General features: G+C 33.7%; 2 protein-coding genes and 1 pseudogene across 3 annotated transcripts; 1 reads left to right on the top strand and 2 right to left on the bottom strand.

Annotated features, from left to right (window-relative positions):
• Positions 1-5602: 5602 nt before the first annotated feature.
• LOC132168199 (uncharacterized) lies at positions 5603-6442 on the bottom strand. Its single transcript, XM_059579319.1, has 2 exons — positions 6275-6442; positions 5603-5928 (listed from the first exon to the last, which is right to left on the bottom strand). Exons 1-2 carry the CDS (start codon positions 6395-6397, stop codon positions 5806-5808), a joined length of 246 nt encoding a protein of 81 aa, XP_059435302.1. The 5' UTR covers positions 6398-6442; the 3' UTR covers positions 5603-5805.
• A 1324-nt stretch (positions 6443-7766) lies between these two features.
• Positions 7767-14115, bottom strand: LOC132166841 (uncharacterized). Of its 2 annotated transcripts, XM_059577693.1 has the most exons (8): positions 13843-14115; positions 11454-11531; positions 11258-11333; positions 10633-10706; positions 10424-10494; positions 10106-10144; positions 8107-8150; positions 7767-8003 (listed from the first exon to the last, which is right to left on the bottom strand). In XM_059577693.1, exons 1-7 carry the CDS (start codon positions 13870-13872, stop codon positions 8108-8110), a joined length of 411 nt encoding a protein of 136 aa, XP_059433676.1. In that variant the 5' UTR covers positions 13873-14115; the 3' UTR covers positions 7767-8003; position 8107. The 2 variants fall into 2 exon arrangements, with proteins under 2 accessions (XP_059433676.1, XP_059433677.1); XM_059577694.1 differs by lacking the exon at positions 10106-10144.
• Positions 14116-20613: 6498 nt separating this feature from the next.
• Positions 20614-24184, top strand: LOC132167665 (8-hydroxygeraniol oxidoreductase-like; annotated as a pseudogene).
• Positions 24185-24486: the final 302 nt, after the last annotated feature.

Genomic DNA, 24486 nt, shown 5'->3' with positions numbered 1-24486 from the left:
GAGTACTTGCGAATGAGACATCATATCAATCGCAACAAGCATTATTATTATTATTATTATTTTTGGATAATTTCATGGTTTCTCGGTTTCAGATTCTTCAGCTGTCGTGTCGAAATAGTTGTCCTCTTCTAGCAATATCCATCAACATCCGTCATCACTAGCTGGATCACAACCCCAATCTGGATCGATCCTCTTTCTCTTAGTTGCATGCTCTTTATCTTCCAGCTTCCTGTTGGGAGAGTGTATTCCCGCCCCCACAGCAACCTATTGATTACAAAAAAAGCAAAAATCAAATTTATAGAAAAAAAAAAAAACCAAGGTTTACTAATGCTTGAAATAAGGGCACTTTAATAAAACGTCTCTATATAGGGACGTCTTACTATGTAAATGACCATTCTCATATGCCCCATTTTAGAGGCGTTTATAACTGAAAAAACGTATTGAAATTGAATTTCAATCGCGATCTATTTAAACGTGCTCCAAGTGCTCACATTCAAGCGTCGCTAAATCATTTGAGGCCTTTTTTGGGCCAAAAATGCCCCAAATAACCATGTCACTAAATCATGCTTCTTTTTTTTTTGTTTGTTTGTAGTGATGTAATTTCAACTAACCCCATTCCCATTGTGGGTTTCCGCTGGAATTTCGTCAGAATGTGATGGCTTTGGACGAGCAGCATAGGTCAGCGTGGAGCAGAGGAGGAGGGAGATCATCAACAAGGTGGCGAACTTGCCCATCTTTGATTTTTGTAATACAATGGTAGGATAAGATTGTGAGGCAGAGAGTGGAAAGAGCACAATGAATATATATTTTCTTTTTTATTTTTTTGGATGAATTTGAAAAGAGTGTAATGAATTTATAGAAGAGATAAAGAATACATATTCTCCTTGTATCCCTCTTGTGTCGCCGCAATGGAAGGCTAGAGGGACACGTGGAAGGAAACCCTTTCCTATTTCAAGATTTTGTGGACCAGAAACTTGATTAAATTAGATAAATATGTATTATAGAGGGAGAAAAGTAGCAAAGTAAGGGTGACCACAAGAATTTAATCAAAAAAACAAACTAAGGAAAATGTTTGATTTTTGAGATCGATCCCAGTTGATGGATTTTCTGCGTGCTATTATATAGAATAATGCTTCACTTATTTTCACTTTTTTTTTTACACAATTTATTACAACTAATGGTGGTTTTAAAAGTTACTTATAGGTGTAAAAAAAAAATGAGTGTAAAGAAGTGAATGTACTCATTCTCTTTATATAATGAGATGACTTAGTTGACTTTGCTTAGTTGGAAGATCATCTAGAGGAAAGAGAGAGGGCGTTGGTCAATAATAAATGGTCAAAAAGAGCTAAACCCTAAGCATTTAGAGTCTTAGACAAATGTTAACATTGTCAAAGAAATTTGTGCATAACGATACAAAATCTTACAAATAAAAAAACCCAAGATTATTCTTTTCATTTCTAAATTTTAGATTGTCACAATGTACAAACTAATAAAAATTGTCTTTAACTCTTCAAAGATAAAAATGCCTTTAATAAAAAAAATATAATTTTTTTTTTTTTTAAAAAAAAAGTGGGTGGCTGAACCACCCCAATAACCATAGGGGTGGTTCGGCAAACCCCCAAATATGGCCGAAGGTGATGAATGAACCAACTTTGATCATTTGAAGGGTGATTCAGCCACCATTATGATTATTTGAGAGTAATATATATATATATATATATATATTTGAACCATTTAAGAGTAGTACAACCACCTTCATTTTGGGAATATGATCATTTCCTTTTCAAATGAAATGAATAGCATTCGGTTAGTGAATAACACAATTTTTATCTCACCTTATTGATGTGACAATGCCTACTAGCTACTTTTTTTAAAAGAAATAAAAAATTGATTGGCACTACCCCAATCAGCAAAACGAGATAGGAGTGAAATAAAAGTATAATTTCTATAATTATTTATTCCAAAAGGTTGAACATTGTACTGAAATGTAACCTATGTTATTATAAGTCGTTGAAGTTTCTATTATCTTTTTTATTTATTTATTTTAAATAAGTAAATCAATCTCATTTAAAAAAAAAAGGAGGGGGGGGGGGGGGTGAGGCGTAACTCAAATACACGGAAAATGTACAAAAGAAAACCAAATTTAGAAAAAGTAAAAGAGCACATCAAGAAATTCTAAGAAATAAAACAATTGCAGACAATCATCCAAACATAGAGAGATTTGAGCATAATCGCTTTTAGTTCCATCATTGTCTTCTTACAATCTTCAAAATTTTGAGCATTGTGTTCTCACATCAAAATTATCTTCCAAACTTCTAAATTGCAGCTATTATCTTTTTATTCTTTTGGGGTATACAAAGAAGAAATATAACTACATGAATACAATTCCCAAAAAAAGTGGAACTAGAGAGGTGGTAGGTGAAATGAATAGGAAGTACAAACTACAATCTAAATGTGACGATACAAAAGATATATATGAACCCATCATTTAGCAACATCCAACATGTATCTCACATCCACTTTTATATCATGAGTAATCATTTTACACCACTCATTTTGATCCATATTTTGATCTAACATTACAAAATGGACCAGATCCTCCATTTTTAAGTATTATGCATGTGGAAGCCGGGTATGCAAATTGATAACTCTATTCAGCTTTGATTTAGTATAGTAACATTCTGTAACAACATGGATAGAAGTATCAGACTACATACACCAGCATGTCGAAGGAAATGATTCAGAAGGCAAATTGTAAAGTTTGAATGAATAGCTAGTACAAACCTTATTTATCTGTTAAGTCATTGGTTCCATCAGTTGCTGCATCCTGCATCAGTATATAGGAATTATAAAATATGCAAAATTGAAAAGAACTACAAAAGGCTTAGAGTTCGACAGGAAAAAAAACAAGAAGTAAGGAGACAACATAGAATAGGTCAGAAGGATGTAGTCAACAGCAAAGATAGGGCAGTTCTTTCATGTTTGGCTTTAGGTTGGACACAAGTTGACTAGAGTGGCCAACCACCTATATATATATATATATATATATGATAGTGCTAAGTGAGTCTTTTTAGTTTTCTAATATTTGATTCTTTATTGTTGGCTTTTCTTGTCTGTTTTTGGTTTGTATTTATGGGTATTACCTTCTAATTAACAATATTTTCTAAATCTTTAGATTGCACAATGTGTAAACTATCAAAAATTGTCATTATTCTTTCGAGGACAAAATATTCTTAATAAAAAAAAAATGTATATGGGGTAGCCAAACTACCTCCAAATTTCAATGGTCGTAGGAGTACTTGGACCACACCCAAATATGGCCGAAAGTGATGACCAGACCACCGTTGAGGCCTTGACCATTTAAGGAGTGATTCGGCCACTATCATAAGTTAATAATCATTTGAGAGTAATTCACCTACTCCATTTGACCAAATGTGGTGCCCTATGTCTCTAAGAGATAGTTCACTCGGCTGTAGATCATGCCTAATGAAGCGAAAGTTATTAGTTCGAATCTCCCTTCTGCTTTTCCTTATGTGGACATGTCAAAAAAAAAAAAAAAATGTAATGCCCCTTAAGCCAACTACTTTTGAAATTCCTTTATATGGCAAGAAATTTCACAATTTTTTGTGTGGCGTACAAAACAGGAAAGGGTAATGCTGGGCTTCATACTAGAAAACAATACAAAATAATCCTAGGGATTCTCAAATTATAGGATTATTCATTGAATCATTGGTACATGTTGGAACACCTTTCAATATGCATTATTGATGCAGCGTAACATGGTGGGATGTAAAGAATAACAACAAGAAGAAGGGATAAATACTTCCAAGACCTTGAATCTATCAAAGATTTAAGAAAGATAAAATTTCACTTTGGACCCCTGAATTACCACCCGTTTTGACATGCCCCCCAAACTTCAAAACCTCTCAATTTGGACCCTTGAACTTTTAAATGCAATCAATTTGAACCATTCCGTCAAATTTTGAATGATAAAAGTTAAAAAATGACGTTTATACCATTGATTTTTTTATAAAATTTCAAATTTAACCTTAATTTCAAAATAAAAATTATAAAATATATTGCAAAATAAAAAATAAAAAATCACGAGGTGACCAACAGTTGGGCCACCTTGTGACCCTTTTTTTTTCAATTTTTTAATAAAAAGAAAATTGAAGGGTAATTTTGTCTTTTTATGGGTTTTAACGGAAAAAATTGACGGAGTGGTTCAAATTGGCTGTAATTGAAAATTCAAGAGTTTAAATTGAGAGGTTTTCAAGTTTGGGGGCATGTCAAAATGAGTGATAATTCAGGGGTCCAAAGTAAATTTTTCCCTTTAAGAAATCTTTTCAAAACGCTAGAGTTTATCTAGGGTTTGAAGAAAAAACTAAAGAAAGCTAACTCTGAGACTTCTTATTGATAAAAACTCAAATATAATCAAAAGCTACGTTCTTGGGATTATAAGCATGTATTTATAGCCCCTAGGCTCCTAACCCTAATAGTAAATGGAAATAAAGTCGGTTTACAATTCTACGATGGCCCTCCGGACAGAACATAACGCCGTTCGGACGGTCACTAAAATAAAAGATGAAAACTGTAAATAAAACATAGGTATCTGAACGGTCTTCGGACGAGACTCTATACGAGGCTCTTTGTAATGTTGCGGGACTAATCGCGTTCAGACGGTTGTAGACAGGGCTCTCGGGAATACACTTCACTCTTCCCGTCCGGACGGGCTTCAGACGAAGTTGCAGAAGAAGCCCTCTGGAATTTAGCTTCTGCCCGAGTTTGCGATCTCGTCTTGACTCTCCTTGGTACGACTCTTTAGGGTACCTCCACACTTACATCCGCACGAGTCTTCCTCAAGAAATCCTAAGTGGCATTCTTATCTACATCACTTTTGCACCCACAAATTCTTTTGTCCATATCAGAATTCGGCAATAAAATATAGGAGAATCATGTCCCACTAGAAAACTATGCAAATTAAATAGAGCCCTGCAGAAAAGTATGCACATCTTTTAGCGTACAATTCTCCTGGAAAAATCTATGATTGTCCTCCTTTTTATTCATTCACATTTCATCATTATTTTTATCCTTTTCAACCTCTTGAACAAGATCCACAAGTTTCTTGAGGCTGCATCAGTAATGTTACCCAAACTAGGATCACTCCGGTTCAAAAGAATTTTACCCTTATGTTATAAAGAACCGGTGAGCCCCACTCCCCTCCATTTCTTCTATTTCTTTTGAAGTAGAGGACGAGTGTAAAACAGTTCCACCAAACTCACTGCTACTTCTTTCATTTACTTCTTTAATTTCTAATTTATATTTGTATATATTTAATAAAACATCATAGATTCATAGTAGTTGAAATATCTTCAGCTTCAATTAATGGATGTGCATGTGTGTGCTGGCTTATCACATTCATCCACATGATCGATAAAAAGCATGGAAACTTCATCATACCCAGATGAATATATTTCATTTTCTTCTTCTTCATTCATTCGTTGTGCTGTTTTGGATGGATTCGGATCCAAGCTATTGGGGGGGGTAAGAAGTGAGAACAATTCTCATTCATCTAAAGTAATTTATTCTTCATGAACGCTGCATATATGCAGCAGAGATTCTTCATGAATGGAACAAATATAATAAACCAAGAAAGACAAGAGTACTTGCCAATGAGACCTCATATCAACAGCAACAAGCATTATTATTATTATTTATTTTTATTTTTGGATAATTTCATGGTTTCTCGGTTTCAGATTCTGCAGCTGTCGTGTCGAAATAGTTGTCCTCTTCTAGCAATATCCATCAACATCCGAATTCAACAGCTGGATCACAACCAAAATATGGATCGATCACCTTTTTCTTAGTTGCATGCTCTTTATCTTCCAGCTTCCTGTTGGGAGAGTGTATTCCCACCCCCACAGCAACCTATTAATTACAAAAAAGCAAAAATCAAATTTATAGAAAAAAAAAAAAAAAAAAACCAAGGTTTACTAATGCTTGAAATAAGGGCACTTTAATAAAACGTCTCTATATAGGGACGTTTTACTATGTAAATGACCATTCTCATATGCCCCATTTTAGAGGCGTTTTTAACTGAAAAAACGTATTGAAATTGAATTTCAATCGCGATCTATTTAAACGTGCTCCAAGTGCCCACATTCAAGCGTCGCTAAATCATTTGAGGCCTTTTTTGGGCCAAAAATGCCCCAAATAATCATGTCACTAAATCATGCTTTTTTTTTTTGTTTGAAGCGATGTAATTTCAACCAACCCCATTCCCATTGTGGGTTTCCGCTGGAATTTCGTTAGAATGTGATGGCTTTGGACGAGCAGCATAGGTCAGTGTGGAGCAGAGGAGGAGGGAGATCATCAACAGGGTGGCGAACTTGCCCATCTTTGATTTTTGTAATACAATGGTAGGATAAGATTGTGAGGCAGAGAGTGGAAAGAGCGCAATGAATATATATATATATATATATATATATATATATATATATATATATATATATATTTATTCTTTTTTGGATGAATATGAAAAGATTGTAATGAATTTATGGAAGAGATAAATAGTACATATTCTCTTTGTATCCCTCTTGTGTCCCCACAATGGATGGCTAGAGGGACACGTGGATGGAGACCCTTTCCTATTTCAAGATTTTGTGTACCAGAAACTTGATTAAATTAGATAAATATGTATTCTGGAGGGAGAAATGTAGCAAAGTAAGGGTGACCACAAGAATTTAATCAAAAAAACAAACTAAGGAAAATGTTTGATTTTTGAGATTGATCCCAGTTGATGGATTTTCTGCGTGCTATTATATAGAATAATGCTTAACTTATTTTCACTTTTTTTTTTGCACAATTTATTACATGTAATGGTGGTTTTAAAAGTTATTTATAGGTGTAAAAAAAAAAATTGAGTGTAAAGAAGTGAATGTACTCATTCTCTTTATATAATGAGATGACTTAGTTGACTTTGCTTAGTTGGAAGATCATCTAGAGGAAAGAGAGAGGGCTTTGGTCAATAATAAATGGTCAAAAAGAGCTAAACCCTAAGCATTTAGAGTCTTAGACAAATGTTAACGTTGTCAAAGAAATTTGTACATAACGATACAAAATCTTATGAATAAAAAAAACCCAAGATTATTCTTTTCATTTCTAAATTTTAGATTGTCACAATGCACAAACTAATAAAAATTGTCTTTTAACTCTTCGAAGTTAAAAATACCTTTAATAAAAAAAAATATAATTTTTTTTTAAAAAAAAATGTGAGTGGCTAAACCACCCCAATAACCATAGGGGTGGTTCGGCAAACCCCCAAATATGGCTGAAGGTAATGAATGAACCAACTTTGATCATTTGAAAGGTGATTCAACCACCATTATAATTATTTGACTGTAAATTTTTTTTTTTTAAACCATTTACAAGTAGTATACAACCACCTTCATTTTGGGAATATGATCATCTTCATTTTAAATGAAATGAATAGCATAATTGCTATTCATTTACCAAATTTGAGCATAATTGCTTTTAGTTCGGTCATTGTCTTCTAACAATTTTCAAGATTTTGAGCATTGTGTTCTCTCCAAATACATCACATTTAGCACATCAAAATTATCTTCCAAACTTCTAAATTGCAGCTATTATCTTTTTATTCTTTTGGGGTATACAAAGAAGAAATATAACTACATGAATACAATTCCCAAAAAAAGTGGAACTAGAGAGGTGGTAGGTGAAATGAATAGGAAATACAAACTACAATCTAAATGTGATGATGCAAAAGATCTCAACCCATCACTTAGCAACATCCAACATGTACCTCACATCCACGTGAACAGCTTTTATATCATGAGTAATCATTTTACACCACTCATTTTGATCCATATTTTGATCTAACATTACAAACTGGACCAGATCCTCCATTTTCAAGTATTATGCATGTGGGAGCCGGGTATGCAAATTGATAACTCTATTCAGCTTTGATTTAGTATAGTAACACCCTGTAACAACATGGATACAAGTATCAGACTACATACACCAGCATGTCAAAGGAAATGATTCAGAAGGCAAATTGTAAAGTTTGAATGAATAGCAAGTACAAACCTTATTTATCTGTTAAGTCATTGGTTTCCATCAGTTGCTGCATCCTGCATCAGTATATAGGAATTATAAAATATGCAAAATTGAAAAGAACTACAAAAAGCTTAGAGTTCGACAGGAAAAAAACCAACAAGGAGACAACCTCATAAAGAGCAGAGAAATCAGAAAAAAAGTGTTTTTTGTAAAGTAAATAAAAGGTCAAAAGCACATAGAATAGGTCAGAAGGATGTAGTCAACAGTAAAGATAGGGCAGCTCTTTCATGTTTGGGTACATTAATTGTAGGGTGGGGCTACAGAGGATGAGCGCCATTGTTCACCTGAAGTATGAGATGTGTTTTTCTTCTTAGGAGAGCATGATATGGGAGCAAAAGCTCAAAACTTGCTTTAAGGAGGTCTAAGATTTACAGCATGTCATTGGTTGCAAAACAATGCATGAGTAGAAGCCCAACTATCGAAATTTTACTACAAACTTATTAGTATAACAACTAAGAAATCTGTAAATAATATAATTATATATTACAATATATAGAGTTGGATCACTTAACTGTGGATGCATGCCATAATAACGTGTCCTAATCCTTTTTTTTTTTTTCAATCTTTTGCTTTCGTTACAATATTTGTTATTATTTTCTCCATCTATTCATTTCCTTATTCAACTTCAATACTAATTTGGTCACACAAAATTGAAGTCTTAAACAAACCTAACATGCTACTCAGCACCACCACCACAGCTACTACCCTATCAGTAGAACAAAAAGAAAAATGCCTCTCCATCACAAATCCCTCTAACTTCTATAGAATCCCACTGGACACGGGTCATAATGCAAAAAAGAGAGCGATGATATGCAGGCAGGTGCCAACCACTTGAGCTTCACAGCCATTCCAGGATAACACTTCTACGATGAGATCTCATCATGCCAAGATTTCACCAGTAGTTTATACAAATTCCTGACCGAACTAACCATCTAAGATCCATAACATATGTTCCCAGCACCTACGGAAGAAAATATAGAATCTGAGCATCAGCACCATTCCCAATATCATGGTGGTTAGTGGAGAACAGCCATCGGACCGGATTTGTTTCCTGTTTCAGACTCCTGCATAGGAGCCTCACCGTCACACTTTTCTAGCACAGTTGCTATCAGGCCCTTAACAAACAAATTAGGTGCCGGGGAGGTTGAATTCCAACCATCTAAAGTTGATCTTGTTCTCATTCCAATAATTTACAACTTCCCAAGCGGCATAACAGCACATTGATCTTCTTATACATTTCACTGGCCAAAGAGTCACATTCTAGCCTAGCCTCAGACCCAGCCTGCTCTGTACTTCAGACAATAACAAGTTTATCTCCATATTTTTTCTGGTCAGACAGTGCAATTCAGACTCTGGCCATTCCACAATTGCCTTCAGTCCTTTACCACTATGCTAGGACTTGACTGGCACTTGACTTTAGCCAAAAGGCCAAGAAAGGTATAATTATCGGTTAATCTCCAATCAACCATGTGATCAGCTTCCTACATGGAAATCTAGAAAGTTTAAGCCTCCATAGAGCCATATATACATTTTTGCAATCACTCCATCTCTCAAAATATTTCTGCATTCAGCAGCAGCCATACAAAGGACTTCCAGCAATGGGCTGCTAGAAGCAACAAAATCACCTATAGGTCACATCTAAATATTGTAATAAGCAATTACTAACTTTCTGCAATTGTTTAATAAGATTATGCAAACATATATAGAGTTTGGAGTACATGTCTGTTCAGTACTGCCGACTGAGAATTTGAACAAATCTTTCCATTTTCCTAAGCTTAAGCAGGAGTGTTAGAATGGATTAATGACACCTCTGTCTGAACCAGTCCAGGAACTTGAACAAATATTTCTAAGTAATTCAAAAACAGACAACTATATTCAAAAGAAAATGCGGTTAGGATATATAATATATTGCTTTTTGAGTACTTATAGGGGAAAATTTATTGCCTAAGGAAATAAGTTAAGGGCTAACTTGAAAAAGATCAGCTCGATAGGCTTGCATTTCCGCATCCTGCAGTTATGAGGAGAAATGAAGCAAGAGTGAACTGTGTTATGATTTTTTCCGCGTTGCAAAAATAATTATTGATCTTAAAAAATATAAAGAAATGTAGTCATATTCTTCTTCAGAGTTAATATCTTGATTCCTGACAATGAAACAAATATTAAAATTACAGATACTCAACATCAGAGACACGCACAAAATAAATAGACAAACATACACACAATCTCTCATGATAACATTCATCATATACTTCAGCACCCTATTTTCTAAAAATTACTAAAATGTTACCGTATTGGCATATGACTAATACCAAGCCCATTGCAGGTAAGTATCATTCCTTTAAATCTGGCAAGATATTCCTGCATAGGAAGGGTTGAATATCCCAGATAGTCAGCATTCAGCATCAATAATCACTACAAAGGGGGCCTCAGAAACAACCTAAACAAATATAATTTGACATTTCTAGACCTGATAATATGATCTTCCCCTTTTCTTACCCGCAGAGTATACTTATCAATCTCATATATTCCGGTTAGATCATAGTCAAGTCGTTTAGCAGGATCACTCAAAACTGCAAAAGAAATTAGTAGAAGTCACATTATTGCACATAACCTGTAGAATATTATAACCGCATAACCTAAAAACAAAAATGTTACAAAGAACATGTAATATTGGCTTTACACCAACCAAAAAAGTGATGAATAATTAAAGACCAAAATACATATTTTCATATTTTTAAAATTCTTTATTAGTCTGATGTACCAAGAGATGTAATCTGCCTCTAAAGAGTAGAAGTAGGTCCCATGTTGCTGAAAGGAAATCTATGGACATAACCAGGATTAAATATGCATATTTATTGTACACATCAGAGATTAGGTAGTTCAAAACCCTAGTCAAAGATCTTGATCTCTGAATGAATACTAGTCAAGGACTGTTGTCTGGCTTCTTCAAATATTTTTCAGTCTCTTGAAGATACTAAAGACGAGACCAAGCTGATTTCTAAGGGTTGTAAATGCTGTAAGTGGATCATTAATTTAACTGTTTCTAAAGAACGAATTACAATAAGACCATATGCATGGTATGGAAATGCAGACCTTTGCACCAATTACACTTAAGAATTACCTTCGTAAGCTTCATTTATCTCTTGAAACTTTGCAGTAACAGCACTGTCACCCTTGTGCTTGTCAGGATGCCACTTCTATATAGCCCACAGAATCAAGTATATTTCCTCAGTCCATATCACATCGCAATTAATGGAAAAAACCCGAGCAATGTAAAAATACTATTCAAGGAACTATCAGAAAGAAAGATGACCAACCAGTGCAAGCCTTCGGTAATTTAATCGGATCTTCTCCTCAGATGCATCATAATCAACCTCTAATACTTTGTAGTAATCCTTCAAACAAGTAAAGGCCCACATCAAATATACAGAAAACTAGGTCAAACACTCAAGTCAAATCCACAAACCAAAACTCTGGCAAACAAGCTATGTAAATTTGCATAAAAAACATCACGCAAGATAATGAAATTCTTAAAGATACATTGCCTGAAACTACCATTAAATTAGGTCTAATTTTACTATTTCAATTTTCAGAAAAACAAAGTTCTTATAGCAGAGATGCAAAGCATTAGAACAATACAGCTTCATATTTGTTTTTATTGCCATAGAGATCTCCCTCTAAAGACCTTCAACTGTGGCAGGATCTACCTCCCTGGTAAATGCATTTCAAGTATACTGGTACTTCTGCACCACCAATTTGGTCCACATTATTCAAATAGAAACATTTCCTGTAAATGTTGATTTCCTAGTACTCTGCATTGTGGTATGCACATTCAGAGAAAGAAAAAAAACTATATTGGTTGAGGCAAGATAGGTAACTTAAAGAGGACTAAAAAGCAACAGCATAGCTGGTTGAGTTCTGTTAAGTTTACTTCTATTCTCTTGCTCGCTTTTCTTTTTCTAGTTAGGTGATCCTTTTGTATACTTCCTGTTTACCTTGGGGCGCCTTACGCTTTTAATAAGACTGGTTATTACTTACAAAAAAAAAAAAAGTTTACTTCTATTCTTAATTACTTCCCTCATGTCACATTTCTTATCATAAAATGCAAACTTTTCATTAACAATTTATTATTTAAATTACAATCTCTCTTGCAATTAAATCTAGCTCATTATGCTCAACATATGTGGTTTATAAACGTCTACCCCTGACATATCATATTTCTGGGTATAACAGACATCATGTTACCATTCTCATTCATAAAGCAGAACTATCTCCCCCTTTTTCTACTGTATAACTTGCACATATTTCCTAGAGGAAAATGAAGCATGCAGCAGTAATCAGGGCCACATTGAATAAGATTCAAAAATACATCAGTTAAGATCACATAATTGGCAGAATGTTTAATGATCATTACTTCCATCGAGCTCTGGCCCAGAATTTGTAGTCTAGACCTACATGATATAAAGGGGTAAACCAGTCCCAACCTGCCCTAATGCTTTTCCAAAAGGAAACGTATGTTACCTTTAGAAAGCAAAATTGTAATAGTAGAACATCACAAATGGCATTCCTAGATTGAAAATATGTTAGGGGAAAAGAGGCAGTTTGAAACTGATGTAGGGTAGACCATCTTAGATTAGTCTATAGCTCATGATCTGATTCCCTCCAACCCGTTAGTAGCGTTGGTTACATGGAACTTGATAATTCATCATGAAGTAGGTTTCAGATACTTACTGGCTATCAAAAACCCTAGAACCAAATAGCTATTGCTGTTCCTCATTTCAGGCTGTTTCACTTGCAAAAAAAACTCACCAAGTCTTGGATTTGCTGATATCCAAAACCATTCAAAGAATGCATAGTGGGACATTAGAAAAGGTACGATTGAGCTGCAGGTTATGTCCAGATTATGGGTATTCTTCTTTCTAATACATCAATCTGCTACTAGAGGATATCAAGCAAAATCTCAAAGTCACAAATTATGTTTAAAAAGTTGAACTTAATTTTTTCAGATTTCAAAAGTAAAATTAGATATTATCCACACCTCCTATCACAAGGCTGTATTTTGAAATGATAAGAGCTCAAAAGAAAAAACTGAATAAACTTAAGAATTACCCATCTCAATAGCCCGATTGCCTCAGTTACTGAAACCAGGAAAGGCAGCAAGAAACATGAGCCTGCGCTTGTGGCCTACCTACTTTTGGACATATAATCTTAGGTATACAAGCAATAGGTGGCCCTCTAAATCACTCAAATCGTCACCATTGTGCATCAACTAACCGAAGTAAATCCTAACACCCAATGCTTATATACTTAATTCTGACTGTAACCCATTCCACATCTACACCCAAATAATAGACCCAACTCAAGCATAATTGGAAAATGGCTCTCTGTCCGGTTACTGAGAAAACTGCAAAAAGAGAGAAAAATAAACACACATACACACACCCGTAATGAAATTTAAGCGACCAGAAATTTCATTTCTCTTGCTGTCTAATCTTTTCCCAGCTCCCAACAGAGCAACAACAATAACAACCACGGAAAAAAAAAAAAAAAAAAAAAAAAAAGAAGAAGAAAAAAGTGAAAACCCAGAAGCAAAACCCTAAAATAACTACTGGAATCTTCAATATAATCATAGCAAAGCAGAAAAAGAATTATGCGCACAAAAGATAAAAAGGAGGAAAGAAAAGCAATAGAGAAGTGCTTGGATACCTTTTGGGTAGGATTATCATTGCCCTCCATCTGCTGGGTTCGTACGTAGAGATTTCCGTATAAATTTCATTTGAGAAAGTGTGTTTGAATCAGCAGAAGATATAAGACTCTGAAATCAATAAGAATTAGATTTAATAAATTGAAAAAATCAGAAGGAGGGGTTTGGGCTTTTGTGGTGGAATTTTGATGGCAAAAGAGAGACGAGTGGAGCTTTGAATGCCACAATTCCTATAGATTTGATATGAGATTATTTTGCGTCCTTTTTTTTTTTTTTTTTTTTGGCGCTGCATTGAGAAATAATGGGGTTTTTTTTTATAAGTCCTCCGACAAAAAAAAAAGAAAAACAATTTGTCTAGACAAAAATGGAGTTCCAAATGGTCTGGCAATGCAGTTGATTTCACGGCTAATCTTAATTAATGGGCATATGTGCAAGAGAAGATAATAGAGATTAATTAAATACTTGCCTCAAAAATAACTTCGATGCTTAAATTAATAAGTATGGTTGATCGTTTCATGAATGAAGTAGATGTCATTAACTCGAATCTTTGTTCCTTCTTCTCTTGCATAGACATGTCAAGAATAAGTGTAGTCGATGAATCTACTAGAAATTATATGAAAGATAATGTGTATGTATTTCATTAGGTTGCATATTATTTCTCGTAGGAAGTGCCTGAGAACGATGCACGGCTTCCGCCAAGTGTCATACGTTGATTGGGGTGCAACTTTGAGTGATCATGCCACTGAATTATTTGCCTGCTATCAAGGTGTGACTGTTGTTTCGCTAGCAAACTGAGCACGTTGCATCTTCTCTGCCAAGAATAATAAGAGAGTTATGACGAAGTAGTGAGGAATTATTCTTCGCATCTTCTCTTCACTTGTTATCTAAGCAACTTGAGTGTTAGCTTCTATGGCATGATTAGGACTCATGGCTTGAGTCCAAAAGAATGGGCTCTTGGACCCGCGACCTCGACTTAGACTAGATTGGTGGATATTTACTTATTTAGTATATCATCATCATCTTTGTATGAAAAAAACTTTTTGATTGATTTTTTTTTTCAATATTTTTTAAATTTGTTTTCTAGAGACCCACGTTCTACCAAATTGAATTAATAACACTTCATGAATATTTTATATTTTTTTGCATTCATCTACTAAGTTATTTTTTAGAGGAAAAAGAAAACATGATGGGGTCAAAGCTTTTATCTATGTTGCTTTTCAACGACGTTAATGTAAACAGATTAGGCAATGGAGGGCTCAAAATTTGACTTGACTTGTGTGTATATATATATATATTTTTGAAAAATATAGAACTTTCATTGATGAAATTTCATGAGCTTAAAGCTCTTATATTACAGAGCATACAACTCTAAAAAATTATAGCCAAAAGTTATGAAGGTTACAAAATCATAAAAATGACTTTAAGCTTCCGCTAACCCATATACAATTACATGTAAGAAACAGATCTGCTTCGTGCATACTAAATCTAGGATATGGGTAGCTCAAATATAAAACAAAAACCGGCCTTGAGAGTTAAGCCCCCACATCAATCTACTCCATCCTCAACTCGAAGGCCAAGACAACAAATCCATCTTCAACTTGAAGACCAAGACAAACAAAATAAAAAACAAAAACTCCACAAGCAGCAGCAGAGGAGCACAACATCGTAAACATCCTTTCGGAAGACACACTTTGACCGAAGAAGACGATCAAATCTAAGGTTTAAGAGACTATATCTAAAGCAACCCACAAAAAACGAAGACAAATGGAGCATACAGAATAGACACCGAGCACTACTACTGTGAAAGGGAATGAAGGAAGATCTAACTAGATCTTCTCTCCTCTTGAAGTTCTTCTTAGTATTGTCTAGAAGAAAAGAGATCGAAGAATTCTAGAGAGTATTTTTTTCCTTTGACTTGACTTCTGTATATAACAAGCAATGTCAAACAAATTTTGTAATTAGATGATATTAAATGGGCTCCAACTGTTTGCACTTTGCGAAGATTATAAATTAATTTCAAGCAATAATTTTTTCAAAATGGATTCAATCATTTCTCGGTGTAGATTTGTTTTACATTATTAAATGAAATATTTCATCAATAATTGTGTTTTCAGATACTATTTGTAGGAATTATACAACGAAATCAATTATTAAACTGATTATATCAATAATAGAAGGAAAGTGGTGGTGACAAATAACAAATAATAATGACAATAATGGCATTATATACAAAGGGAAAAAAATCATAATAAAAATATATTTTTTTCTAAACATTTGATTCTTTTAGTACCATTGATTACCAAATGCAATTTTTTGGGTTAGAGCTATTTTTCCATTATCTTAAAAAAAAAAAAAAAAAAAAATAGTTTTCCTAATTGGAGCGGATGATCTTTTGAATTTTTGTTGACACCCTAATTTGTTATGCACATAATCAATACGTTAACCTTTTTGAATTTACGTAAGAGCAATGCTATATATCGCACTTTTATTTTATTTTATTGATGTGATATTGTTAATTAATCTTTAATTTTATTATTTATTATATTTTTTTAAAAAAAGTTGATCCAAAGACAGATCAGCAATGCCATGTCAATAAAATAAAATAAAATGAAAGTAAAATGAAAGGGTTGTATATAAATAATAAAACATTTCTATAAACTTTATCTAAAACTACCTAATCTATCACATTAATATTATAAAATAAAAATGTGGTATATTGAATTACTAATTACTAATTGTCATGGATCTAGACCTATGGATTTGCTATAGATTTGTTTTTGGTCTTCTAATTTTTTCGCTTTTCGGCTCATTGGGCTTTCTATTGTAAGGCCCATGGGCCTCTCGAAACTCTTTTGTTCCTCATTGGATGTTGTGTTGAGTGCAAAGGCAGAATGGAGATGGGCTGTCAAATTGTCAATGCTCCTCTTGAGATCGTAGACACCAACGAAATAGGTTATTGACCAAAAAATTTAATTAAAGAGAAGTATTATTATTTATGCAATATTGTGACCTCGTTTAGCAATGATTTTGAAAACGTTTTTTCTGTCTTTAAAATAAAAAGTACAATTCTTTTCAACGTCATTAATAAATAATTTAAAGCGACCTCATTAAAAAAAAAAACTAAAAAAAAACATTTCCCACTTTTATATTATATTAAAACATTTTTTTTTTCAAACAAAAACCTATAAGTACTTTTCAAAAATATTGTCAAGCAAACCCTTTCCTTTTGGTACGATAAAAAAAAAGAGAAATACTTATTTGTGTTTTGACGTTTATCTTGTATATATTTTCGCGGAGTTGACATGGCATATCAACTCAACGAAAATGTATGGAAGGTGAACATCATAATGCAAAGAAATTTCACAAAAAGGTTCAAATTTCCTGTCCTCATACTGTAAAATGGTGAAGCCAAGGCATCATAAATGTCCTAGTAGCATCACATATGTCATCACTATATTTTAGCCTAGTAGCATCACATGTGACATCACTAGACAAGTAAACATAATCATAGTAAGAAAAAAGATAATAAAATTTTATTTAAAATTAAATATAAATTAAAATCTTTTAGCCGTTAATGGGGTGGGGCCACGTCATACATCACTTGCCTACAATGATATTATGTGTTGGAAAAGGGAAAATTATGGAGACAAATTATATAGACTTCAAGGCTCAATTACAATGATAATTTTTTTAATGCATTTTGCTTTCTTCTAAAGAACATTTCCAGCAACTTGTTTCTTATTTTTTTAAAAAAAATTTAAGGAACAAAACTATTTTTTACTTTTTTGAGCATTTTCAGCAGCTTTTTTTATCATTTTCTCTACACTTAAGGATCTAAACTACTTTTTGCTTTCCTATGTCAAAATACACCCCAATAGCTTCCTTTAATCGTTCCCTATATCATTAATATATATATTTTTTAATTATATTATATATATGAGAGGAGATATGAGAGAGAATTGTGAGACATGAGAGAAGAGAGGAGAGAGGAGGGAATCATTTTTTTTTTTTTTTTTAATAATCATAAGGATTGCAATAGTGGAACCCAAAACATTGGATTCTACTGTAGCAATCATAATATTTAGGGTTCATTTAGGGAGTCTGCTGTGGGATGTTTTTTACGATTTTTTGGACATATTCTCTAAACTTATGGAACAGACTCCCTATAAGGGAGTTTGCTGGGAATGCTTATTATTCAAATACATTTCACAATAACTTCCATTTATTTTCCTATAACATTAAAATATTATTTTGTTTACTTTCTTTTTGTTTTTATATTCATTTATTTTGCATAGAAAGTGTAAGATGCGAGATAATTGTCCTTTTTATGATTATAATAAATACATTGGGTTTACCTGTAGCAATCCTAATGTATAGAGAAAATATAGGGAAGCTGTTGTTTTTGTGATTTTTTTTTTTAATTTTCCCTATGTGTAAAGAAGGAAAATAGCTTTAGGGTACTTGTTAGGCATGCTCCAAGAAGATTGCGCATAGAGTTTATGCATTTATGGGATACAATGAAGTCTAAAAGTTACTCTAAAATAGTATTTTTTTTTTCTAGAACGAGAAAAATGCACAAAAGGTTTTCTGGAATAAAAGAAAGATGTTATGTATATGGATGGGGTTACATTTATAAATGTTTATAAATTCATCTCAATTGCCCAAATTAATTCCCCTTCCCCGTGTTGAATAAATAAATAATTTTTTTTTTAAAAAAAAAAACGTCCAAATTGATTTGATCCGACGATCATGAACCATAGCCACTCTCTATCGCACTGATCAATAGTACCTAATCGAGCCATTTAACACAATAAATAGTAAATGTGGGGCAAACCCTAATTAGCTAGTCCTCTTCTCCATCATTCAAGTTAAAGTGTATGGCCACTAAAATCATTTTTAGTGGGTGGGTGTCAAGATGCTATATGCTAGTGCATGTGTATCACACTGAGGTCCCATGCACCAAAGGGTACACAATTGTTAATGTGCTGATTCCTGAATTTATATCATATATTCTAAAAATAAAGATAATTAGTTTGGCCGTTTCTTTGGTCTAGCTAGAGTGTTTGATATGCTTAATTCTCTCTCCCATAATTATGAATTGAATTATACAATGTGAAAAATACAAAAGAAAATAAAAACATGTGAAAAAAATTATATTGAAAATAGGGGGGGAACAAGGACACACAGCACTCACTCATTTATGTTCCTACCAAATTCCAATGCATCCCCACTATGAGAGGGCGATATTGATTAAACAAATCCCGACAAATATATGAAAAGAAGATGGCACCCACTTCATAGTTCGCAGATAATATAGATAAATATGATAACTTTAAAGACTTTTAGACGTGGCAATTGTTTGGTGGTATTTTCAATTATGCCCTTATTCGTGCCTCTATAGTAGATAGGTCGTTTGTCGTATTTAATGGTGTATATGAAGTTAAGAAAATTCACATATATACTTCTCTTAAATTACCACTCAATTTATAATGTTCTTCTAAATTTTCAATTGAGATATTGTCTTCCAAAACTACCAAAAAATTAGCAATATATCCCCATTGGATTTGAGATGAATCACAATTTAATTTTGATTAAATGGTAATTTTAAAAACAACGTCTTGAAGTATGAGAGTGAGAAAGTGAGTGTGTTTAACGTTAATCTTTTCTAATTGGGTAATGTGGTTATGCTATGTACCACAATTCTATTTTATAAAAATCTAACAATGTTATGTGGTAGTTACAACTAACTCTTTAATATTTTTTAGTAATGCTAGAAATTACATTCTTATTCTACAATTATCTTACGATAATGACGTAGCAATCTCAATCAACTCTTGGATCAATCTTTGTTAAAAAAAATCAAGGGTTTATTGAGATTACCACGTCAGAATTGCGAGATAATAGTGATCTAAAAATATAGTTTATAGCATTACTCTTTTTCATTTTTCTTCTTTTCTAAACAATGATTAATCCAAAACTTGGTTGAGATTGCTATATCGGGATTGATGGATGGTTGCAGGACATAAATGTAATTTTTAGCATTATTCTTTCGCTTATTATGTTATGTTATGAGTAATGCTAAAAACTGCATTTTTATTTCACAACTATCCCACAATGTTGATGTTGCAGTCTCAACAAACATTTTTATTTTTATTTAAAAAAAAAAACATGTATAGATTTAAGAGATAGGTGAGACTGTCACGTCAACATTGTGAGATAAAAAAGTAGTTTATAGCATTACTCTTACGTTTTTGAGTAATGCTATATAACATGTTAGAGTATATTTGGATTACTCTAAATTTGATAAGATTGTATTATCTTTTGTTGAGGTACAATAATGACATTCTGCTGACATTGACGGCTCTTAAAATATGCATTGCGATGTGCGATTTCAAATACCATAAAAACTTTGACTTTCCTCATTAGAAGTCAATTGGTTTTCAAATGAGGTGGCAAAGTCCTGATCTTATATCTTTAATGAAGATTAAATCACCCTAAATTTACGGATAAAACTTGTAACAATCTAAAGAAATAAAGGAAAGGAATGAAAGACAGAAAGAATTAAGAAAGGATAATACAAAATGCTCTATTTATATTCATAGAGCTCAGATGATTTAAATCTAATAAAATTTTAGTCAAATCTTAAATTTAGATAAGGTAGTGCGACAAAGCATTGCTCTTGCGATATTATTTAAGAGGAACAGAGACACAAATCAAGAGCACCCAATTAAGACTGACCAATATGTTTGATAACTTTGAATATTTGATAAGCAATGTCGAAGAGCGTCGACTCAAAGGTCATAACATGCAAAGGTACTTAGCTTTTATATGTGGAATTGCAGAAAATATAGGCAACCACGTAGGGTTAAAACCATTAGTTTCTTTGATATTGTTGCTATTTTGAATCATTTCTGTCTCTCTCTGACCTCCCTTTTCCCCTTTAATGGGTGGTGGCAGCTGTGGTGTGTTGGGTAATCAACGAACCAGTGAAGGTGGAAGAGATACAAGTAGATCCCCCAAAGTCATCTGAAGAGTTCGTGTCAAAATCTTATATGCTAGTCAGCTAGTATGTGTCACACTGACATCTTATGCACCAAAGGGTTTCCAATGGTGATTATATATCTTCCTCTTGCTGTACTTTTTTTATTTTTTTTATTTTTTTTATTTCTTAATCCGGGTATTCCAGGTCGCTTTGCCCCGACTAGATCATCGGGACACCGTGCAAAGCTCCGAGTCAGTGTGTCCTAAAACTTTTTCTGGTCAGAGGGTTTGATATTGTTGCTTCTTGTTGTTGTTGTTTGTTGATAATAGCTCAAATTGTCAACAAGTGTGAAGATAATTGCTATAAAATATCAATATTTAAGTTGGTGGGCTCAAGTCCTATTTATCTATAAGAAGATAATGTTAGTTTTAAAATGAGTCAAAAGAACAACTTGGAATTGGATTTTTTTGGAGAAAACGCGTGAGGATAAATATGATGCTTATTTTCATCATGGAAAAGACTTTGTATTCATGATGGTTTCGTTTTCCCAGCAGCAATTGAATTAAATTGTTTTCCTATTTTTCGTGATTAAGCCTCTATAAAAGGATATGTAATCATTGGTTGAGATTATTCGGAAAATTCAAATTGGTGAGAGCACTTTGTGGCATTTACAAAGTGTAGAAAGTTTTTCTTTACTGGGTATTTGAAAGGAAAAAGTTGAGTGGGGTGTATAAGGGGTTAAGGGCTTGGGTTTGGGATATTAAACTTGAGCGGTTCAGACTTGTATCATTGTACTCAATATTTTGCAATAGTAAAGAAGGAGACCGGCTCACGCCCCGTGGATGTAGGCATATTGCCGAACCACGTAAACTCTTTGTGTACGTGTGTGATTGGTGTGTGTTCTCGTGTGTTTTCTTTCCAAACTTGTCTTTCGCATAAAGGGCTGGTAGGAAATTGGTTACAAATTAATTATCAATTTTCTCAACAATTGGTATCAACACTTGGTTGCGGATTTCTACTCGTTAAGAAGAAATGCAGTCTTTGAAGTTTGGGATTGAAATGTTCAACGGGAGAATGAACTTCGGCTTATGGCAAATACAAGTCAAGGGCATCCAATCTGAGCTACACAAAACGTTGAGAGGAGCAGGTTCGGCAGAGTGCTCCAAAAATGCTAATACTGTTTCTCTTGTTACAGAGAGAGATGATGATGTTTTTTGATAAGGGCATGTACATTCTTTGGCATGACCGCTAAAAATGTCAGGATAATGGATATGTTCTATTAGCGGGTCCACATTTGCATACGGGACATTGGTTTGGTTTTTTGATGTCGGGTATGTGGTGGAAAAGGGTGTCGATTGCTGATGAACTTCCAGGGGAACCAAACATGGAAGTTGCACCATATTTTTCAGCAGGATTTTTTCGACATGTACCGAAAATGAAAATTCTTGGAATGGTTTAATTCTAAGTGCATATGCACTTTATGGTGGAGCATGATAATTCTTGTAGAATTATTACTGTTGGTGTAGACAGTGTTTTGTACAACATCCCAGGGCGTGAGGATGGGCATCGGTCAAGATGTAGACCTGAGGTCTCAGGTGGAGGATGCCAAATTTTCGGCAAGGTGGAGATTGTTGATAATGACTCAAATTGTCAACATGTGTGAAGATAATTGCTGGAAAATATTTAATATTCAAGTTGGTGGGCTCAAGTCCTATTTATCTATGAGAAGATAATGTTAGTTTTAAAATGAGTCCAAGAACAACTTAGAATTGAATTTTTTTTGGAGAAAATGTGCGTAGATAAACATGTAGGCTTCAATGCTTATCTTCATCATGGAAAAGACTTTGCATTCATGATGGTTTCGTTTTCCCAGCAGCAATTGAATTAAAATTGTTCTCCTATTTTTCGTGATTAAGCCTCTATAAAAGGATATGTAGTCCTTGGTTGAAATTATCCGGAAAATCCAAATTGGTGAGAGCACTTTGTGGCATTTACAAAGTGTAAAGAGTTTTTTTTTTACTGGGTGTTTGAGAGGGACAGTTGAGTGAGGTGTACAATGGAATAAAGGCTTGGGTTTGGGATATTAAACTTGAGTGGCTCATGCTTATACCATTGTACTAAATATTTCTCAATAGTAAAGAAGGAGACCGGATCACGCCATGTGAATGTAGGCATATTGTCGAACCACGTAAACTCTTTGTGTACGTGTGTGATTGGTGTGTGTTCTCGTGTGTTTTCTTTCTAAACTTGTCTTTCGCATAAAGGACTGGTGGGAAATTGGTTGCCAATTAATTATCAATTTTTTCAACATTGTTCTAATAGCCTCTTTTCCCTCGAGCTCTAGGACACGAAGGTGTTGGGTAAGCTGATATGATCTTTTGAAGTTTATTTCTAAATTAATTAGTATCAATATTTTGTCTATATTTCTCTCATATTATCTTATAAATCAACTATTAGATTTGTAGACTCCATAAATCTATTGAATTTGTAAGAGAATTTGAAAAAAAATATTGATACCGATAATTTCTCATTAATAATTATGACAAATTATTAATTAATCAAAGAAATTAACCGAAACTATTTATGTATATGCAATTGCAGTGCGGTAGAGAGTGTGGGAAAGGGAGTAAAATATATAAAAAAGGGAGATCTTGTGATCCCAACCTTCGTTGGGGAGTGCCAAGAGTGTGAGAATTGCTTGTCGGGAAAAACCAACTTGTGCCTAAAATACCCTGTGCCCTTAAATGCTCTGATGCCAGATGACACTTCAAGAATGTCTGTGAAAGAGCAGAAGCTGTACCACATTTTTACTTGCGCCACGTGGTCGGAGTACATGGTTGTCGACGTTAACTACGTTGTCAAGCTTGATCTAAGTGTAGCACGTGATCTCCCTCTGTGACATGCCAGCTTCATCTCTTGTGGCTTTACCACTGGATTTGGGGGTGCCTGGAAGGGAGCTGCCGTTGAAAAAGGATCAACGGTTGCTGTTATTGGCCTTGGTGCCGTTGGATTAGGGGTATGTATGCCTTCCTACCTCTCGCATCTTCTTCTTAAAGTTAACGTGACTTTTAAGTTATATATGTTCTTGTAAATTGTAGGTCATAGCGGGGCCTAAAGTACAAGGGGCAGCAAAGATACTTGGCATTGACAAAAATGAGAAAAAATATCAAAAGGGAAAAGCTTTTGGAATGACTGACTTCATAAACCCTGATAACAGTGACAAATCCATTTCGGAGCAAGTCAAAGAGGTAACGGGTGGATTGGGAGTGGATTATTGCATTGAATGCACATGCATCCCACCCTTGATCAATCAAGCTGTCCTAGCCACAAAAATGGTATGTCTATCAGTTCAAATATTCTAGTAAAGAGTTGGTTTTTCTCCGTTCAAAAGTGCGTTTTCAAACAAAACTATAGAAAATGTCTAAATTTGAAAAATGTGTTTTTATAAAAGAAAAAAAAAATTGTGCTTTTAAATTGCAAGTAAGAAAGTGCATTTCTTAAAACACGCGATTTATAGACCACATCAATCACAATTTTATCAACTGCATAACTGTATTTTTATTATCTGCGTTTTGAAATTAATATTTTTAAAATCTCACATTTTATAACCACTAAACCAAACAGACCGTTAATGAATTTATTTATTTGTTTTTAGGGGAAACTT

This window comes from Corylus avellana, chromosome ca1, assembly GCF_901000735.1.
Source record: "Corylus avellana chromosome ca1, CavTom2PMs-1.0".
Lineage (NCBI taxonomy): Eukaryota > Viridiplantae > Streptophyta > Magnoliopsida > Fagales > Betulaceae > Corylus > Corylus avellana.
This window is presented reverse-complemented; position numbering and strand designations above follow the sequence as displayed.

Coding starts and splice junctions, on each gene's coding strand:
- LOC132168199 (XM_059579319.1), bottom strand. CDS start 6,397: ATGGGCAAGTTCGCCACCCTGTTGATGATCTCCCTCCTCCTCTGCTCC. Junction 5,929..6,274: donor AAACCCACAATGGGAATGGG/GTTGGTTGAAAT, acceptor TGTAATTAATAG/GTTGCTGTGGGGGTGGGAAT.
- LOC132166841 (XM_059577693.1), bottom strand. CDS start 13,872: ATGGAGGGCAATGATAATCCTACCCAAAAG. Junction 11,334..11,453: donor ATTACCGAAGGCTTGCACTG/GTTGGTCATCTT, acceptor TGGGCTATATAG/AAGTGGCATCCTGACAAGCA. Junction 8,151..10,105: donor ATCGAGCTGATCTTTTTCAA/GTTAGCCCTTAA, acceptor ATACTGATGCAG/GATGCAGCAACTGATGGAAA.